The sequence below is a fragment of the Dermacentor andersoni genome, chromosome 9 (genome assembly GCF_023375885.2).
Source record: "Dermacentor andersoni chromosome 9, qqDerAnde1_hic_scaffold, whole genome shotgun sequence".
NCBI classification, from domain to species: Eukaryota; Metazoa; Arthropoda; class Arachnida; order Ixodida; family Ixodidae; genus Dermacentor; species Dermacentor andersoni.
In genome coordinates, this window is record NC_092822.1 from 75069819 (window position 1) to 75088024 (window position 18206).

The 18206-nt window shown below is 49.0% G+C and overlaps 1 protein-coding gene across 1 annotated transcript; it reads left to right on the forward strand.

Annotated features, from left to right (window-relative positions):
- Positions 1–1300: 1300 nt before the first annotated feature.
- LOC126528274 (uncharacterized) lies at positions 1301–11858 on the forward strand. The gene is made up of 3 exons (XM_050176168.3): positions 1301–1541; positions 9897–10073; positions 11204–11858. The coding sequence occupies exons 2-3, from the start codon at positions 9908–9910 to the stop codon at positions 11617–11619; spliced, it is 582 nt and encodes a 193-aa protein (XP_050032125.1). The 5' UTR covers positions 1301–1541; positions 9897–9907; the 3' UTR covers positions 11620–11858.
- The last annotated feature ends 6348 nt before the right edge of the window (positions 11859–18206 follow it).

The window sequence follows — 18206 nt, forward strand, 5'->3', positions numbered from 1 at the left end:
TATATTTGGTCGCTGCCTCTCAAATTTAACAAATATCTTTTTTCTCATTGAAATTCGCTTTTTTCCGATTGTCCGATAATTCGGAAAGCCATACCACCCCTTCCGTGTTAGCAAAATTCATCGATGACCGTATGTATTTGCAGAAATGGTCAAATTTTTATATGATCGAATTTCGATATAACGAACTAACGTACTACTTTTACCAAACAACAACAAAAAAATGTTAGTATTATGGCCCGACAGCTTCGAATAAAAGGTTCCTGAAGCTCTGTATTTTAGCTAAATAAATCCAGCCTACTTGGACAGGGGAATTCTGAGAGCGATAAAGTCTGACCATGCACCTAATTCCAAAACACGCATTACTATGCCACACAGAAATGATGTGCGCATCAGAAACAACTGAATTCTGGGGTTCGACGTGCCAAAACCACGATTTGATTGTGAGGCACGCCGTAGTGGGGGACTCCGGATTAATTTTTATCGCCAGGGGATCTTTAATAGGCCCCCAATGCACGGGACAAAGGCGTTTTTGCATTTCGTCCTCATCGAAATGCGGCTGCCGCGGCCGGGATTTGACTCCGGGGCCTCGTGCTTAGCGGCGCAACACCATAGCCGCTCATAGCCGCACCACCACCATAGCCGCAACACCATAGCCGCTAAGCCACCACGGCGGGTAAACATCACAAAGAAGAAAACGTCGGGACTTATTTATATAATCAACGTTTTTCTTTCTGCACTACTTGAAATATCATACCATTATAATTGTTTTTTTAAATATTATAATAAGTATTTGTTTTTCAGGTTCTCACTTTGGTCGAACTAAACTATTGTTACGAGTATTTCAAAATTCTACTTATGTGCCGAGGGATTCGAGCGTCATATTACGTCATTTACAGGAAGAACCATATTGCCAGCTCATAGGTGCTTAGATCAGATTAAGAAAGGGTGAGGAGAGGGGGGGGGGGGGGGCGTGAATTGACCGCAGACATGACGTCAAACCACATTTGAGGGCGTGGAACACAGTCTACCAGGAATAAGGGCTAATTGTTGCTTTGATGAAGATGGGCCTGCTAGTTCGAAAATGCAACCGCCGTCCGGAGGCATTGGCCTTGTTTACCTCTAGCAATCTAAACCGCGTCTACCGAAGAGCACGCATTGCCAAAGCCTTATCTTCCCCGCTGGACACCTTCAAGTTCCATCAGTTCTCGATCCTTGTCTGTCTTGCGTTATCTCGGCGGCTACGCGGACAATGCTCGCTTGTTCCCATGGTGACCATTGGGGTGATTGCTGGAGATAAGCCGTCAAATGCACGGGCCGTACCGCACAAAGCTCCGGCGTTTAGATGCCAACCGTGCATGTATTGGAAACACTCCTACGAAGAATCAACGCTGCGCTCGTGCAGCATTCACACGCAACTAAACTGACCGCACTTTCATATCTGGTTGTTGCTTAACCTGGTATTTGAACGTGAATTCCAAGCATTGGTGGTGTCACTCGGATCAACCGCACTGTTTGGGTCAGTCGCAGCTCGTCACTTGTAGGTGAGTATCGATTTGCGCAGTGCTCACGATTGTTTCTTCGCCCGCTGCAATAATAGACAGTTTTAGCAGAGCGTTTGCTTGCGCTCCGCTCCGCATACGTTTCACGCGCACCGGTGGCTGCACAGAATGCATTGATTTCGCTTATCTAACAAGAGCGTCTTCCAGAGATGCCACTGACGTGCTCTCAGCTTGGCGGTAAAACGATTACGAAAGCAACTACACGCCCCCTGACGCACCGCTAAATCAGTTTCCTAGCGGAACGTGGCCAGCGTCCCACGTTCCGCTGCCGCTATGTGTGCTGTGCGCACGCGCGTCAGTGTTCCCAGTAGCGTTTTGCTGAGTGGCTGCGTGCCAATTGTCGTGATATTCCGGTCTGAGCGGAGCGGACCGTAAACGCTCTGCTAAAACTCTCTAATACTCGGCGAACAGTGGTTTAGCAAATACGCGCGCACTGCTGTACACTACACAGAGATATAGTGCGCTTCTGCGACAGCGTACTTAAATGAGTGGGTTAAAAACAAAAATTTTAAAAGCAAGGTTTCTTTACCTATAGCTCTTTGAATTTCTTGCTGCTGCTACTTTTTCCCGCAGCAGCTACACCTGTTGTTGCCTTTCCGAATAGCTCTTGCCGATAGCCTGGGTTATGCTGAAAGCATTTTTCGTCGTCACCCCGTTGTCGTCTCACTACTGTCATCTCTGCTGGACAGTCTTGCACAATTGGCCGGTACCGAACATAGCGTAAGTGACCACCGGATGTAGTGCGAATCGAGGTGGCCCGCGGCGACAGGTGATAAACGTATGCGCAGGCGTGCATCTCCAGTGCCCGCACGTCATGGTTTTCATGGTGCCGTTGCCGTTGCTCTGCCGCCGTTATTTCATCGCCATCATGCCGTTGTGTCCACTTATTCGTTATCATACCATCGTCATCCTTCACCATCATCAGCCTGGCTACGCCCACTGCAGGGCAAAGGCCTCTCCCATAGTTCAACTACCCCGGTCATGTACTAATTGGTGGCCATGTTGTCCCTGCAAACTTCTTAATCTCATCCATCCACCTAACATTCTGCCGCCCCCTGCTACGTTCCCTTCCCTTGGAGTGAGTAAGTGAGTGAAAACTTTTGAGTCTTTCAAGAGTTTCGCGGTTACGAGGTCTCCGTCGTCTTCATCTTCTTGGCGCTGGCGACTTGAGACTTCTCTTCAGCAAGGGTGGGCCCCTATTGCAAGGCTCCACTGAGTCGTGCTGCATCGCTCGCGTGCTGCACTAGGGCCCTTTGGGCCGTGAGCTCGCTGCTGGTGAGCCGACTCTCCCATTGCTCCGCACTCGGGTGTTCGTGTTTGTGGAATGCTTTCTTGCGTTCGCACTCCCAGGTGATGTGGTAGAGTGTAGGTTTGGCACCGCACCAAGGGCAGGTGGCCCTGTATTGTGTCGGCAACATCTAATTGAGCACGTGTAAGTTGTGGAAGGAGTTTGTTTGTAGTCTGCGCCAGCTGGTCGCTTCCTCCTTTGTGAGGTCTTTGTGTGGTGGCGGATATCTAATTCTAGTTCCTCTATGTAAGTTCAGGGTCTCTGCGTATCCCCCCTCGCAAGCCTGTAGGTGGGTCTCCGGGGCATTCGACCGCCCAGCTCGGAACGCTTCGCCTCGAGCTAGGCTGTCTGCCCTTTCGTTCCCCCCTATGCCTACGTGACCCGGGATCCAGATTAGTTTGTGCCTGGGCTTTTCCTTCTCGGCGGAGGTGGCTCCGCTGAGTATTCTGAGGGCAGTTTTGCTGATTCTGCCTCTCGTGTAGTTCCTGCACACCTCTTTTGAGTCCGTCAGTATGTTGAGAGATCGGCCTGTTCTATAACCTTCCGCTACCGCCAGCGCTACGGCAATCTCCTCGGCCTCCGCTGTGCCAGCGACCTTTGCCGTGGCATACGTGATCGGGTTTCCTTCCTTGTTAACCACAACCGTCGCGGCCACGCGTTCTCTTCCGTGTGGATATACGGCGGCGTCCGTGTATACTGTATTGTCTAGCTGGGCTAGCGTTCTCTCAACGTATTCGGCCCTAGCTTTTCGCCTGTTTTCGTGTAGGTTGGGATCCATATTTTTTGGCAGTGGTCCCACATTAATGGTTTTCCTGAGGTGGTCCGGTACGTCCGCGTATCTGTCTGTCAGTCCGCTCGTATCCCGACCCAACCTCCTCAGGAGCGCTCGTCCCGTAGGGGTGCCTCTGAGTCTCGCGGTTTGCGTACCCAGCAGAGCCTCGGCGAGCTCGCTGAAGGTGTTGCTGATGCCCAGCTGGAGCAACTTCTCGTTCGACGTGTTTCTCGGTAGACGCAGAGCCGTCTTGTACGCCTTCCTGAGGATGGTGTCTGCTTGCTCTCTTTCTGCCTTGGTCGTCACGTGGTACGGCAGGGAGTACGTGTCTCGGCTGACAATTAGGCTGTTGACTAGCTTGAGAGTGTCTTCTTTCATTCCGTATCTCTTTTGGGATACCCTATTGATCATGCGGCCCACCTGTTCCGCCGCCTTGCTCAGCAGGCTAATGGTGTGGCTGCACTTCCGGCTGCCTTGTAGCCACATGCCCAGGATTCTAATCATGTTCTTCTCCGGGATGTTGTGTCCCTCGAGGGTCACCTCCAGTGTCGCTTGCGTTGGGTGCTTGCCGACCCTGAGGAGCTCCGACTTCTCCGTGGAGCATCGCAGTCCCCTTTCTCTGGTGTAGTCTTCCACGCAGGTCGCCGCTTCCTGCAGTTTTTCTTGCTTCTCTCCGAGGGATCCTTGGGTGACCCAGATCGTGACGTCGTCGGCGTATATCGCGTGCTGGATGCCTCGGATCTCCTTAAGTTTTCTTGCCAGGCCAATCATTGCCACGTTGAAGAGGACGGGCGATATGACGGATCCTTGGGGTGTGCCCTTGCACGGCGTGGAGAAGACGTTGCTTCTCAGCTCGCCCAGCCCCACCATCGCCGTTCTGTTGCTCAGGAAGTCCCTGACGTAATCCTGCACTCTCTTCCCGTAGTTGGTGTTGTTGATGCCCTCCATGATGGCCGCGTGGCTCACGTTGTCGAAGGCCCCCTTTATGTCGTGGGCCATGACGACGTTTTCGCCTGTTTTCGGCATCGTCTCGAGCACTTCCTCCTTGAGTTGGAGCAGCACGTCTTGCGTTGAGAGGTTGGCTCTGAAACCGTACATGCTGTCCGGGTACCATCGCTCGTTTTCCAAGTGCGACTGGATTCTCTTCGTGATCACTTTCTCGTACAGCTTGCCCAGGCACGACGTTAGGGATATCGGCCTGATATTTTCTATTTGGAGTTTCTTCCCTGGCTTCTGAATCATTACGACGACGGCGTGTTTCCACTCCGCTGGAACTCTTCCTTCTTGTCAGAGCTTGTTGAGGTAGGCCGTCAGTTGGTCGATGGCCTCGTCGCCGACATTTCTGATTAGCGAGTTCCGGATTTTGTCCGCCCCCGCCGCCGTGTTCTTGGTGGCCGATCTTATCGCCTCGACGACTTCTTCTCTCATGATGGGTCGGTCCGTGGTAGAGTTTTCTTCGCCGCGGTATTCTTCCTTGTAGCTCTCGACCTGGTCTTTGCCGTAGCATTTGACCCGGACTTCCTCAAGGAGTCGTTCGTCCGTGCCTTTGTACTGGTGGACTAGCCTCTGTATCGACTTGCTGCCTTCGGATTTGTTTTTGCTCGGGTCCATGAGGACCGTGAGGATCTGCCACGTTCTGGCCGCACTGAGGGTGCCGTTTAGCGAATTGCTAAATTGCTGCCACCCCTGTCTGGCCAGCTGCGTCGCGTACTCCTCCGTTTTCTTGGTGATGTCCGCAATTTTCTTTTTTAGCTTTCTGTTGAGTTTCTGTCTCTTCCACCTCTTGGTGAGCCCGCGTCTCGCCTCCCATAGCCTGAGGAGCCGCTTGTCCACCTCCGGCGTCTGTTCCGTCCTGTTTACTTCCTTCGTGTATAGGTCTTGGATTCGCCTGAGTTGTTGGCTCCACTCTTCCGCCGAAACGATGCTGCCTTCGAGCTGCTTGCAGTGTGCTCTAAAGGCGTCCCAGTCCGTCAGCCAAGCCGTGCCAATCTTCCTCCGGACGTTGTCCGCCACCGCGCTGATCCTTATTATGTGATGGTCGCTCCCAAGGTTCTCGAGCAGGTTTTCCCGCTCCGCTTGTTTGGCGCCCCTGACAAAGGTTAGATCGGGACTCGTGTCTGGACTGACGCTATCCCCCTGCCTGGTCGGTTGGTTCTCGTCGGTTAGCAGCTCGCACCCTACGTTCTCTGCCGCCGTGCAGATGCCGCGCCCCTTTTTGTCCTCGTTAGTATAGCCCCATCTCGGACCTTTGGCGTTAAAGTCGCCCACAGTGATTAGAGTATTCTGGCCCGCTAACTTTTTCGCCTCCGCAAAGAGCCTAATAAGGTTCCCCTTTGTTTGTCTGGGTGGGCTACATAGATTTACGATGTAGGTGCTCTTGGCTTTTCTTTTCTTTTTGGGAATTATCTCCGTGATTACGTGCTCTATTTGGGTATCCTCTATCTCTTTGTATGCTATGGCTACTATTTGTTTGCTTATGAGGGTCGCGGTGCGGCCGCTCTCTTGACATGTGTAGCCCCTGAGCGTTGGGGTGCTGTTTGTTTCTTGCAACATGATTACATCTGGTGGGGTTCCTCTGGTGTATGTGAATTGTTGTAGGAGGCCCTGCTTGCGCTTGTACCCCCTGCAGTTCCATTGCCAGATTTCTAAGTGTTGTTGTTTCCGTTCTGCCATGTCTCATTATTTGGAATCCAGTCCGTAACCCTTAATGACCATCGGTTATCTTCCCTCCTCATTACATGTCCGGCCCATGCCCATTTCTTTTGATTTCAACTAAGATGTCATTAACTCGCGTTTGTTCCCTCACCCAATCTGCTCTTTTCTTATCCCTTAACGTTGCACCCATCATTCTTCTTTCCATAGCGCGTTGCGTCGTCCTCAATTTAAGTAGAACCCTGTTCGTAAGCCTCCGGGTTTCTGCCCCGTACGTGAGTATTGGTAAGACTCACGTACGGGGCATCCTTATTCCATCTTAATTCAGTCGATGTCATTAGGTTGTCAAAAACGTCATCACGCCGCCACATTTGAGCCGCCGTCGTGATAGTGTCAACGTCATTCCGTCGTCAACATTCTTTGTCATGCCATTGTCATCATTGCGTCGTCGTCACAGTCTCCGTCGTTGCTTCGTGGAATCAGGGTCGGTTCATCGCCGTCATTTTATTGTATCGTGATTCCGCTGTCACTATCCCATTCTTGGAATGCCTTTGCCGTTCCACTGCCGTCGTCATTACACCATCGTCCTGCCACTTTCGTCATAGCATTTTAATCATTTTAGCATCGACAAGCCATTAATTGTTATCATGCCTTCGTCGCGTCACGCCACTGCGGTCACTCGATCCAATGTCGTCGTGCCATGGTCGTCATCATTACGTCGTCATGCAGCCATGTTCGAACCTACGCAGTCATTCCAATGTCGTCATACAGGGTATGTATATGATCCAGCGCAACACGTTCATGTTGGGCGATGTAGAACAGAACTCTTAACAAACACCGACGAAAGCTTCGCCTAAACAGATTCCCACAGCGCGTGGGATTCAAACTTTTTCCTGACCAACGCCACGCTTCGCAATAGCGGAGGACGTCTTAATTTACGCGATAATTGAGAATATAAATTTCAGCAGTATTTATTTATCTCTTAATTAGTGATAGTGCATGTTGTAATCGCAAAATTTGGAAGTTGGCCAGTACACAAGAACTAACCTATTGCTAGGACCTCTCTGATCCGAGTGAGTTTAGAGAAATGGGCGCTTGAAATGTACCGGGAACTCCATTGTTGTTCCAGTTATCAAACTAGCTTTAAAAAAGGAAAGGAAGATCGGACAGAACCCATATTACGATGAATGTCGGCGTTAGTGCGCTTAAAATTGAAGCGATGCATCGGCAACAGCGAATTGCAACTGCCGCAACGGATGATGTGCTCCCCACCAGACACGCTCCCCACCAGACACGCTGCGCCGCGTGGAGCGGAGACGCCGCATGGAGCGTGTGCGAATGTATATTCAAACAAGGTTGTCGGAACATATATGACGCACATTCGACTCCGCCCAGCACCGGAGATATCCAAAGGCACCACATTTTTATAGAAGTAGAGAAATACGTTTGAAGTTAAAATAAGCTATTTTCAAAATACTCTGCCACAAAAAGTGCTTCAATGCGTTCAGCAGAAGCGAAATTACTTGCAGTCGAACACACCCTTCGGGGACCTTCCGCTCCTTCTACAATATCTTGCACTGCGAAGGCTACGGCGGAGCGGGGCGTGCCCACAACGCTCAGTTGAAATATGAGTTTGGAGGTTCACGTACAGACGCCGCTACTTCCTATTTTGACAACTACGACGCGCCAAACGTAAGCCAAACGCGGTTGTTCCCAGTGAGCCGCAGTGCGCTAAGCAAGGTGGTGGTAACAACTTTATTGAGACTCTGCTCAGTTATGATCTGGCAGGCCCGAGTCCTAGAATGGCACCTCACGAGGAGCGACCCTTTCGGCCCAGGCAACGAGGGCTTTTGGTACTTTTTCATCCGGCGTTCTGAGCAGCTCTTCCCACGTCTGTTGTGAGGGAGCTGGCAGGAGCGACCTGGGAGGGGGTAAGCCCTCGCACCCCCAAAGAATGTGATTTTGGGTAGCCAATGTTTGATTTGTGCAGTTTTGACATATTGGGTTCCATCGCTAAGCAAGCGTATTCGTTGCGGCAACCCGCAGCGGCCGCGGTATGTACGCTACGTAGTAAGCTACATCCAACTGCATACTGCGCATGCGTAGCAACTGCTTCGTATACGACAGGGCTTGAGTGCGTGCTCGCGCTCATATGCTCGTCTGCTACGTGGTACAGACCGGCCTTATCCTGCACCAGCTCGACCGATGCACACCGAACTTGCGCATTTTGACGTAGAGCTGTGCACGGGCCGCAATTCTGAGCCCCCGCCCGGCCCGGGCCCTACACTATACCTCAGGCGGCCCGATCCGGCCCGACGCTAAAGAAGAATGAGTTCGCCCGGCCCGGCCCGGCCCGACCTGCAATAAGGCGACGCCGACACAAAAAGAAACAATATCAGGAAAATCAGTTTATTTAAATGACCTTATAATGTTGAACTCTTGCATTCCAGATGACAAAATCGTGAATATATACACATGCAGCGCGCGCACAGAATTGTTATTCTAAGCTATTGCGCAAAAACAACAAGTTGTCCATTGATGAAGGGTTAAGGCAAGTGCGGCGCTCCTGCATTATGAATTCGGCAGCGCTGAAGTTTTGTTCACTGCTTGAACCGGTGGCCGGAATGGCTAATAGCCTCTTAGCAAGAAGAGCAAGTTTTGGGTGCGTGGCTTCCTTGCTTTTCCAAAACTGCACTAGTTCAGATTCCGAGCACGGTGACGATTCTGCGGCCAAGTAATCGGTCAGCTCGTCTTGTTCAGCCGTCTGGTTGCTGGCTGCGTCGCTCCACTCGCTGAAGAAGTCCATGCCTGGCTTTTTTGCGGGAGGTTGTTCTTGCAGTGTGCACGAGTACTCCTGTGGTATCGACGCAAGAAGCTCTCTTACGCGATCGTATACCTCCTCACGCTCTTCGGTGGAAACCATCCGAAGGTGTCGAAATTGCGGGCACAACATTGTGGCCATCTTGTGCTCCATGGTCAAAACACTTTCGCAGCTTGGCGAAGCCATTTTCATTCCCGACAGCGTCAAAACAAACCACTGATCTTGATAACGACAAAACATTGGTAATACTTTCTCATCAGATGAGAGCAAGCGAATGCTGACCTTAGCTTTTATTACTCGCTGACGACGGAAATCAAATAGAAAGTTGATCGAAGCGGGAAGCCTATGCGATACCATATTATGCAGAAGGGTTGAAACCTGGGCCAGTTGGTACATACTTGAACGAGAAAACCAGTCAAAAACACAAAAGACAAGATGAGATGTTCACACCACAACGACTGGTTCACACCACCAGTCGTTGTGGTGTGAACATCTCATCTTGTCCTTTGTGTTTTTGACTGGTTTTCTCGTTCACATATTATGCAATCACGAAAACCGGCAAATATCGAGAGTTCAGTAAACTTCGCGCTTGCACTGTCGTGGTGACTGTGGGACATTTACGCGATGCTAAAAACTTAAATAAATGTTCATTCTAAATCGATTGTTGTTGCTTGTGATGTTTTTATTTTGTTACCAGCGTTGTAACGTGTTTTTCAGCTTGTTCGATCGGTGCTATAGGAGCAGCTGCATGCAGTTTGACATTCGACGTGTGTCGAGCCGTCTTTGCACGCATCTTTGCCACAGCATCGGGAAATATGCAAGAGGGGTCGAGTGAACCACCTTCAGAACACTCCAGAACGAACACCGAGGCTTCCGTGCTCCAACAAGAAGCCGACTCAGTGAGCAGCTTGGACGTGACAGAGCCGCAGCCGGATCCAGTGGACAGTTTGCCTCGTGCAACATGTTGTTACTTGGGACTAGGCGAGTAAATGTTCTCATTCATAGTGCGCCGTTACTAAAGCTACGCACTAAAGACAATGATTCTGTGACATTGTGTTAGAGTGTTAAGGGGATGTTAGCGTGAATGCATTTCTTTTGTGGTAAATAAAGGTCCAAACCGTCAGGACCTTTGAAAACACAAAGCGTCAGAGCACTACAAGTAAGTTACCGTATAGTACTTATTTTTTCAGTACGTGACGTCATGATACGCCGATACTCTTCCGTTCATGCAATCGCTGCGGCAAGCCACAGGGAGGCACAGCTAAAAGAAATACGCACAGCCATCTATATTGTTTCCTTTTTTTTATGAGCAACGCCATCGTACTTTGCTTGATATTGCTGCACGACGCCAGTAAATTTTGCTCACTGTCACGACAATGTAGAGACGCTGCTGGCGCTCGACCTATTATGAAATTAACGTTTCCTTATCTTCACGCTAAGTTGCATCAGTTTACATTCGAGGTACCTGTGGCAAATTCTAAAACTAGGGAAATACGTGTCGGCACTTTAAAGGGACACTAAAGTGAAAAGTGGTTTCTTCTGCATCAGTAAATTACCGTTCCACCAACACCAAAAGCACCAATCTTACCACGATAAGACGTTTGGTAAGCCAGAAAAAGCGCAAGAACGGGTGGCGGCGCCTGCTTAAGTTCCCGCACCTGGGGGCTGTGACGTCTTGGATTTTGATGGCATCTTTAGGGCCTACTAATTAGATATAGCGGTACACATTGACTACATTGTGTTCTAAAGGAACCAGATATTAAACATGGCAAGTTTCGGGAAGCTTTATTCAGCCAACGCGGCCCAAATGCGAAAACATACTTTGGAATCCCTGACGTCACGCTGACGTAGCGGCGCTGGGGTTTCGGCGCGAAATTCAAATACTGATACTTGGACCTTCATTTTCTCATCTAATTATCAAACTATTGTTTTTAAATGACTTCCTGCAGGGTTCTCAAACAATGCTTCGTAAGTCTAAACTGATTTATTGTTTCGCTTTAGTGTCCCTTTAACGCACTCTGTAGAGAAATTATGCTCCATGGTGCTAAAAAATTGCTTGGCACGTCTCAAGCAGTAAGCTTATGTGTACCTCACCTTTTTCGCTCACGCAGGCTCTGCGGTTACTTGCAAGTACGACGGCACGGAAGTCGTGCTCGTGAAACCGACCAAGCAACCTGGCACGCTGGACGGCTACGCCTTCAACCTGGCCTGCAAGTTCGAGACGAAACGGGGCAAGATTTCTAGCGTGTGCTTCCTGTTCACCCTGTGCGCCGGAAACGAGGACGATCTTGTACCGTGGCCGTTTGCCAAGCAGGTGTCGCTCAGAATCGTCGACACCCAGAACCGGGGCAAGGACGTCAGTGTGCCTGTCAAGATACGTCCAGAACAGGACGCGGACTGCTTCAGAAGGCCTATTGTGCATGCGCCGCAGAAGGGAATACTCTCCGAGAGGATCGGTTGGAAGCAAGTGAACAGAAAGAAGCTCGTTCGCGACGACTGCTTGGTGGTGGCAGTGCAGTTTCAGTGACGCTCGCTCTGTTGTACTGATATTTTTTTTTTTACGCCCTTGGAGGCTTAACGTTGTCCAGTAACGGTAATTGTCATCAATTTTGCGCGTGCTTCATCTATTCCTACGCGTCTGGCACTTTGCTGTCTGAAGCTAACTGAAGCGCTATTGACAGGAAAGTAGGCGCGGTGTGATGCGTTGAATAAAGGAAGCCCACAAAGAATTGGTGAATTGATTATATCGTTGTGGGACAAAACTAACCATTGCGGTGGTATACATTTTTTTTTTAGAGCCCAGTACTTATACGGTGTGTATGCACTGAATCTATTCGTATAGCCACTCTCGCAGTCAAATAATTTATTTTGTAACATGTTGCGCCTGTTTTCTTTTTTCCTAAGCGAAACAGCACTGACCAGCATAATACAAAAAAGATAGCCCATCCTTTCACGTTCGGACGCGGGTGACTTGAGGCGGTGTGTATACGCCGTTTAGGCTATCTCATGACGGCTGGTATTCTCAGTTAGATGAATGACGTAAGCGACTTAGGACATTTGTTTGAATTCTGAGCTGACACAGACGTTACAGGCGTTTTCGTTCTGCCCGCGTGCCAATAGGTACATCACCCATGCCTCATTTTCCTCAAACACCGTTTAGAATCCTCATGTTCTACGAAGCAGGGATGCGGGCGTCATTTTGGTTTCTCATGTTCGAAATCAATTCTTCTAGCGTGTTCCCACTTTTACAAAGAAACGTAAAATGTTCCTTTCATTGCCTCGTGCAACACGATTTATCAGCGCTTGCTAATGGTGGACATATGATACTCGTGTTCTGGCTTGGTTGCTTCACGCTGAAGTTCGCTGAATTGTCCGCCCATGGGAAACCAGCGCTTCCCAGGGGCGCTCGTGAAAAACGGTCCTCGGGACTTACTTTTGGAAATGCGGTCGTTTGCTTGAAATCAGGGGTACAATCAGGACTCGATGGGAACCAAAGGTCAGTGGGTCGCCTCGTATTGGGCGCTCACGGGAAGACTACAAATGAAGCTGTGCAGGGTGATGTGGGCTGGACTAGTTTTGAAGTGAGGGAAGCTCGCAGTAAAATTGAGTATGAAGAACGACTGAGGAATATGGAAGAAAGTTATGGGCTGGGAGAGTGTTCAGGTATCTGTACAGGAAAAACATTGATTCACAGTGGAGGAAAAGAACTAGGAAGCTTACCAACAAGTATGCGGCCTGTAGGGTGGGCAACACAGCAATAAAAAAGGTCAAGCGGAAAGTCGGAGAGGCCGAAATAATGTCATGGGTGGCGGCAATGGAAAATAAACCTGCCATGAGTTACTACTTACGAGGAAAAAAGAAAATCAGGAAAGAAACAATTTAGGATATCTCAAAGGGAAGCTCACTACTTTTCGAAGCGAGATCAGCATGCCTTAGAACACGCACCTATAGAGCGAGATATAAGAAGGAAGAAGAAGCATGTGCTTGCTACGGTAACGCTAGGGAAACTATGGAGCATGTTTTATTAGAATGTGAAGACGTCTACCCAGCGGCCGATTTAGGCACCACCGGCCTCCTTGAAGCCCTTGGGTTCAGCGAGAGCAGTGGAAAAGTAAACATGTCCGCAATAGGGATTAATAAAAGGCGATTGGAGGATTGGTGGAAGAAAAGTAGGAAAACGACAAAAAACAGAGACGTACAAAAGCACAGTGCGTAATAGGGGATCAGAAAATTTGTTTGTGGGAGTCCATAGTGTTTTTTTTTCGTTTTTTATTGTTTAACCTAAGTAGGGCATTAAGCAGTATAATAGCAAGAGCTTGGTGGCGCAACCCACTGCCCCGTTCCAAAGGGGACGCTCATAACATCCATCCATCCATCCATCCATCCATTTATCCTCGGCGCCGTAAGTGAGAAAGCGCCGCAAGTTTGCGCAGTGTTCCCGGAGGCAAATAAGCTTGTCTTCGTTAATCTACAGCAATACTCTGTTTATTTACGGCGTAATCCGCGGTGCCCCTTGCAGTTCTGAGCACGCGCTCGCAGCGGCGCACTGTAGATTAGGCGAGAAGACGGCTGACGCGGCTTGCCATGCCAGAAGTCGCGGAGGTCGGTACTTCTGCAAGTATATACGAGATTTTGAAGTGTTACTAGTCTTGGGTCAGTATGCTTGCTTGTGCAAAGTATCCTCGGATAATGAATGACGGTTCGTTATGTTTACACTTCAGACTGCTTCCTCGGAGCAAGTTGGATGCTATATACCGGGGCGTTGGTTCTCTAAGTTTCCCTGTTCTGGAAATGATTCCTTGATTGCGAATTTTATTCGTCCAACCTGCTTCGAAACTATAGGCCCCATGTTGGCGGGCTCAGCGACTGTGGCGTTTTTTCATCTATTCTCGGCCTGCTTAGTCAAGTCGCGACTGCAATTCCCGTTCGGAACGGTCGCCTTCCGATGCGCCCGGAACTCTAAATTGACTAGGGTGGTTGCTTGGGCTAGTTGGTAATCCATGAAAAAAAAAAATGACGTACAGCGCGAAGGACAAGGACTGCGAGAGACGACATACACTGCGCTAACGAGAAATCAAATTGTTCAATTGAATAATTAATGTAGTTAGGCTAATTACATCTCGAATTAATTAATTTGCGCCACATATTTCAATCTACGAATTACAGCCGCTGAGTTCGCACAGAGTATCCACTTTGAGCGAATTCTCCGGACAGCACCAGTTTCGAGATATTAATTTTCAAAGTGTCCGTCGTAATGCATTGGTGTTCCCGTTACTGTTGTGCTTCAATGGACAAAACAGCGGTTTCTTAAAAAAGTAACTGGAACGCCAATGCATTTCGTCCGACACTTTGAAAATTAATATCACGGAACTGGTGCTGTCCAGAGAATTCGTTCCAAGTGGATACGCCTTGCTAACTCACCCATTATAATTTGTAGATTTAAATATGTGCGGTAATAGTGTAAAATGTAAGTTAGCGTAATTATGATGATTATTCAATCTAAGATTTTGATTTCTCGTATAAGTAATGGCCGCCTCATCGAGTAATTTAGATCAAGCGTTAGAATTGCGTTATCTGCCCTAAACAATCTTCAAAAAAAGTTGGTGCAGCTCAAAAAAAAAAGGAAACATCCTGTATAAGCAAATAATGACTGCAACGAAGAACTCAATTACTACAACCGGAAAAGTGCACTTTTAGTCATCTAAAGTAGACTTAAAGAGAAGCTGAAGAGTCTGTCGAATTCAATAAGACGCTCATATACGGATGCGGGAACCTTATAAACCATGAAGGCAAAATTTTGGGGGGGATTTTTCACTTAGGAGCGACGCAATCGTCGATTAAAATTGCGCTGTAGCTCCGCCCCCCGTCGAGCGCCGCGCGCTGCTGCTGACGCTGACGATGCGAGCGGAGACCGGAAACGGCGGCGTAGTGACGTCAACACTGGTGTTTCGCTCCTTCGCAGCCTCCGCGACCGTGCCTGACCGGGCTTATTTCTGCGTGCGTGCCGTCCTAATCTGTTTCGCTCGACCTTACATTCCTTTATGTGTGTGTATATAGGAGTGGTAGTTGACGTGCGCAGCATCAATTGAACTTGTAGGCCGATCATGCCGGCGTTCTGTGCAGCCTACGCCTGCACGAACACCAGCGGCCGCAACGATGTTCCGATGTTCCATTAGTTCCTGCAAGACAAGAAGCTTTCAGCTAAGTGGGAGGCTGCTGTGAAGCGAAACAACTTCAAGCGCTCAAGAAAAGTGTTGTGCTCTAACCACTTCCGTGACGATTACTACCAGAGTTTATCAATAATGCGTGCTTTGGGTTCTCCTAAAAAAATAGTTAGCACGCTGAACGGAAGGTGCATGTTTATCGCCCACCCTTGACGCAGGTTTCAAGCCTGCTCACGCCAAGACGCTGCACTTCCCCTTCTCTCGCACACATAAGAAACCGACCATCTCACGTAGCCGACGGAATTCGCCGGTTACGAGTAGCGTGCGGATGGCGCGCTGATGAAGGTTCTATACTACACGTGCTACAACAGCCGGTAAACTTTTCCCGCGTTTAAACCGTCTGTGTAGATTGCCGACAGCTTTGGGGCAGCGCACAAATGCTGAAGATCGCATCACCGCTTACGTTCTACGAGGCATGCAGGAACATAACACTACAGTTGTTTGCCCGGAAACGTACTCACTGGAACGCTGAATGCAGCTTAGCAAAAAACATACTCGCCAAAGAACATTTCCAACACAAGGAGATGCTAACACTTCGCCTTCGTTCGCGTGGAAAGCAGTGCTTGCACCAGCATCTTTTGCTTCTTGGAGAGGCCGGCTCTTCGCAATCGGCTCGTACATGTAGTATGTACAAGTATGTACGTACGTGTAGTATGTACAAGTATAAACCCCTTACAAGTGATCTTGCACGCGAGAGTGACAGCGCTACAAGCGAGGCGATGGCTGTCGCGTTCACTCGTCGTCTGCAAGCCGAACTCCACGCGAACGACGGCTTCGAGCGACGACTTCCCGGAATGAGGGCAGCAATATACGCACCGAAACTAGCGTGACGCATGCTTTATCAATTTAAGTTTATGTATTTTACTGAAGAAGGAGCATAAAATATTTCTGAAGGTCTTGCACTAGGTTCTTATTCTTGCACGTGTAAAATCCAATAGTTTGCTCGTTCCGTGCGACAAACAGCAGTATTTGAGTTATGTACATCCAGTTTCGACTTCGCACAATTGGCTAGTCGCTCATAGCATTTCCGGGCGACGAGCGACGAGTTCTAGATTTCTAGAAACGAGCGATCGAGCGACAACACCGAGCGATTTGTTCAAGCGACGGCCCGTTTTGTCGCTCGAAGCCGTCGCCCGTCACCGTCGCGCGCAAGATCGCTCTCGTAGAGTTGGGCTTAACGCCGAACTCCTCAGGGAAACGCAAGCTCTCGAAAATTTCCATGGCCGTCTCAGCAAAACACCACCAAACTACTTTGCACCGTGCTTCGTGTGTAGCGGCAGCAGTCGGTCCGGACGAACACCATTGTTGACGTCACGAGGCGCCCAACCAATCACAGGCGGAAACGAAGCGCGCGAGCTGGGCGTGTCTGCTGCTGCACTTTTCGTCGAAATAAAATATGTTTGCGCTTTCTTTCACTCAATTTCGATGCGATATTCGAATTCAGAGGGTTGAAAACCACGGCGTACTGCTCTTCACTCATTTTTTCTGGGAAACCTTTCAGCTTCCCTTTAAAGGATGCCGTTGTTCTCGTTGTAAATACTGTGTCTAGAGTAGCAAGTATTGCATCATTTGTCGGCTCTGCGATGCATTGAGGAATAGCATTTGGCCGAAATGTTGACAACCAGGACGCTGTACGTGTTGCGTATGTGCACTAAAAATATCAAACATTTTTTTAAAGGAACTGAAATCCTGCATTTTTCTATATACAGCGCGGTCCCCTACTCCGCAGTCAACGTTCTTGTCGTTTTTCCGCGTTTCTATTGACCTCGTTGCTTATTCATTGCTCATTCATTCATTCATTCATTCATTCACTCATTCATTCACCACATTCATTCATTTTGCGAATATGGTATAGAAGTAGTAAAGAGGGCCTTTTTAAAGCAAGGGCAGCTTCCCTGCGGGTCACCGCCCGTGCTAGGGGTCTTCTTCAGCTTCAATTCGGCGAATTTTTTCCTTGTCAACCTCGTCTCTCTGACTCCCTGCTCAAAGTTTTCTGGGACAACAACTTCGCTAGCTGCACTCATCTGCAGCATGAACGTATCAAAAACTTCACCTAGGTTATGCGGACATGCGGACATGTACGCATGCAGGTTATGCCGGCGAAAACGCACGATACTACTACAGTAAGTGGTTTCGTTGCACTGTGTATTTGTATACATATATGTTTTACTTACGATAGCGAAGTATACGTAGTGTTTGCATTTGTTCGTGAGGTTTAAATTCTTGTGCGGCATGCGCCTGTCTGATCTATATTCAACCAAAGTTTTGCAGTTTATTTATGGAGCAGCCTGGAAAAAGCGTCGGGTTGCTGTCCTTGGGGAACTCTTGTGACGTGGGTTTGGTTCCGCCCAGCACCGGATAAATTCAAAGGATCTTTTTTTTTTTTGTCATTGTAGAGAGGCAAAATTTTAGTGGCACTTACCAAGTTGCCGAAGTTGGCGTCAAAGTCTTTCAACGCAGAGCGGCACCCACCTACTGGCACGTCGTACGCAGTGACCCTTGCAAGTTGGCATCAACGAGGTTAATTGAAGACCAACACAGACCGAGTGACACCGAGAGATCCACGTCGGCGTCAAAAAGTTTCATTGAACAGCGATACCTACCAAGTCCCGCGTCTACATTGACCAATGTCGGCGTGAAAGAGGTTCGTTGAAGAGCGGCACATATGTACGTACATACACATGTTGCCACATACTCAGTATGGTATGGTATGGTAAAAATTTATTGTAGTCCTGCAGATCGTGAGTGACCAAAGTTTATGCGACGGTTGGTTTGGAACCGTGTTCCCTCAGCACACAGCAGCCCGATGCACTGGTCATTCGGCCATGGAGTAGCCAGTGACACAGGTAGGCGGGGAAAACAGTTGGAGACATGCTCTATTCGTTTAAAG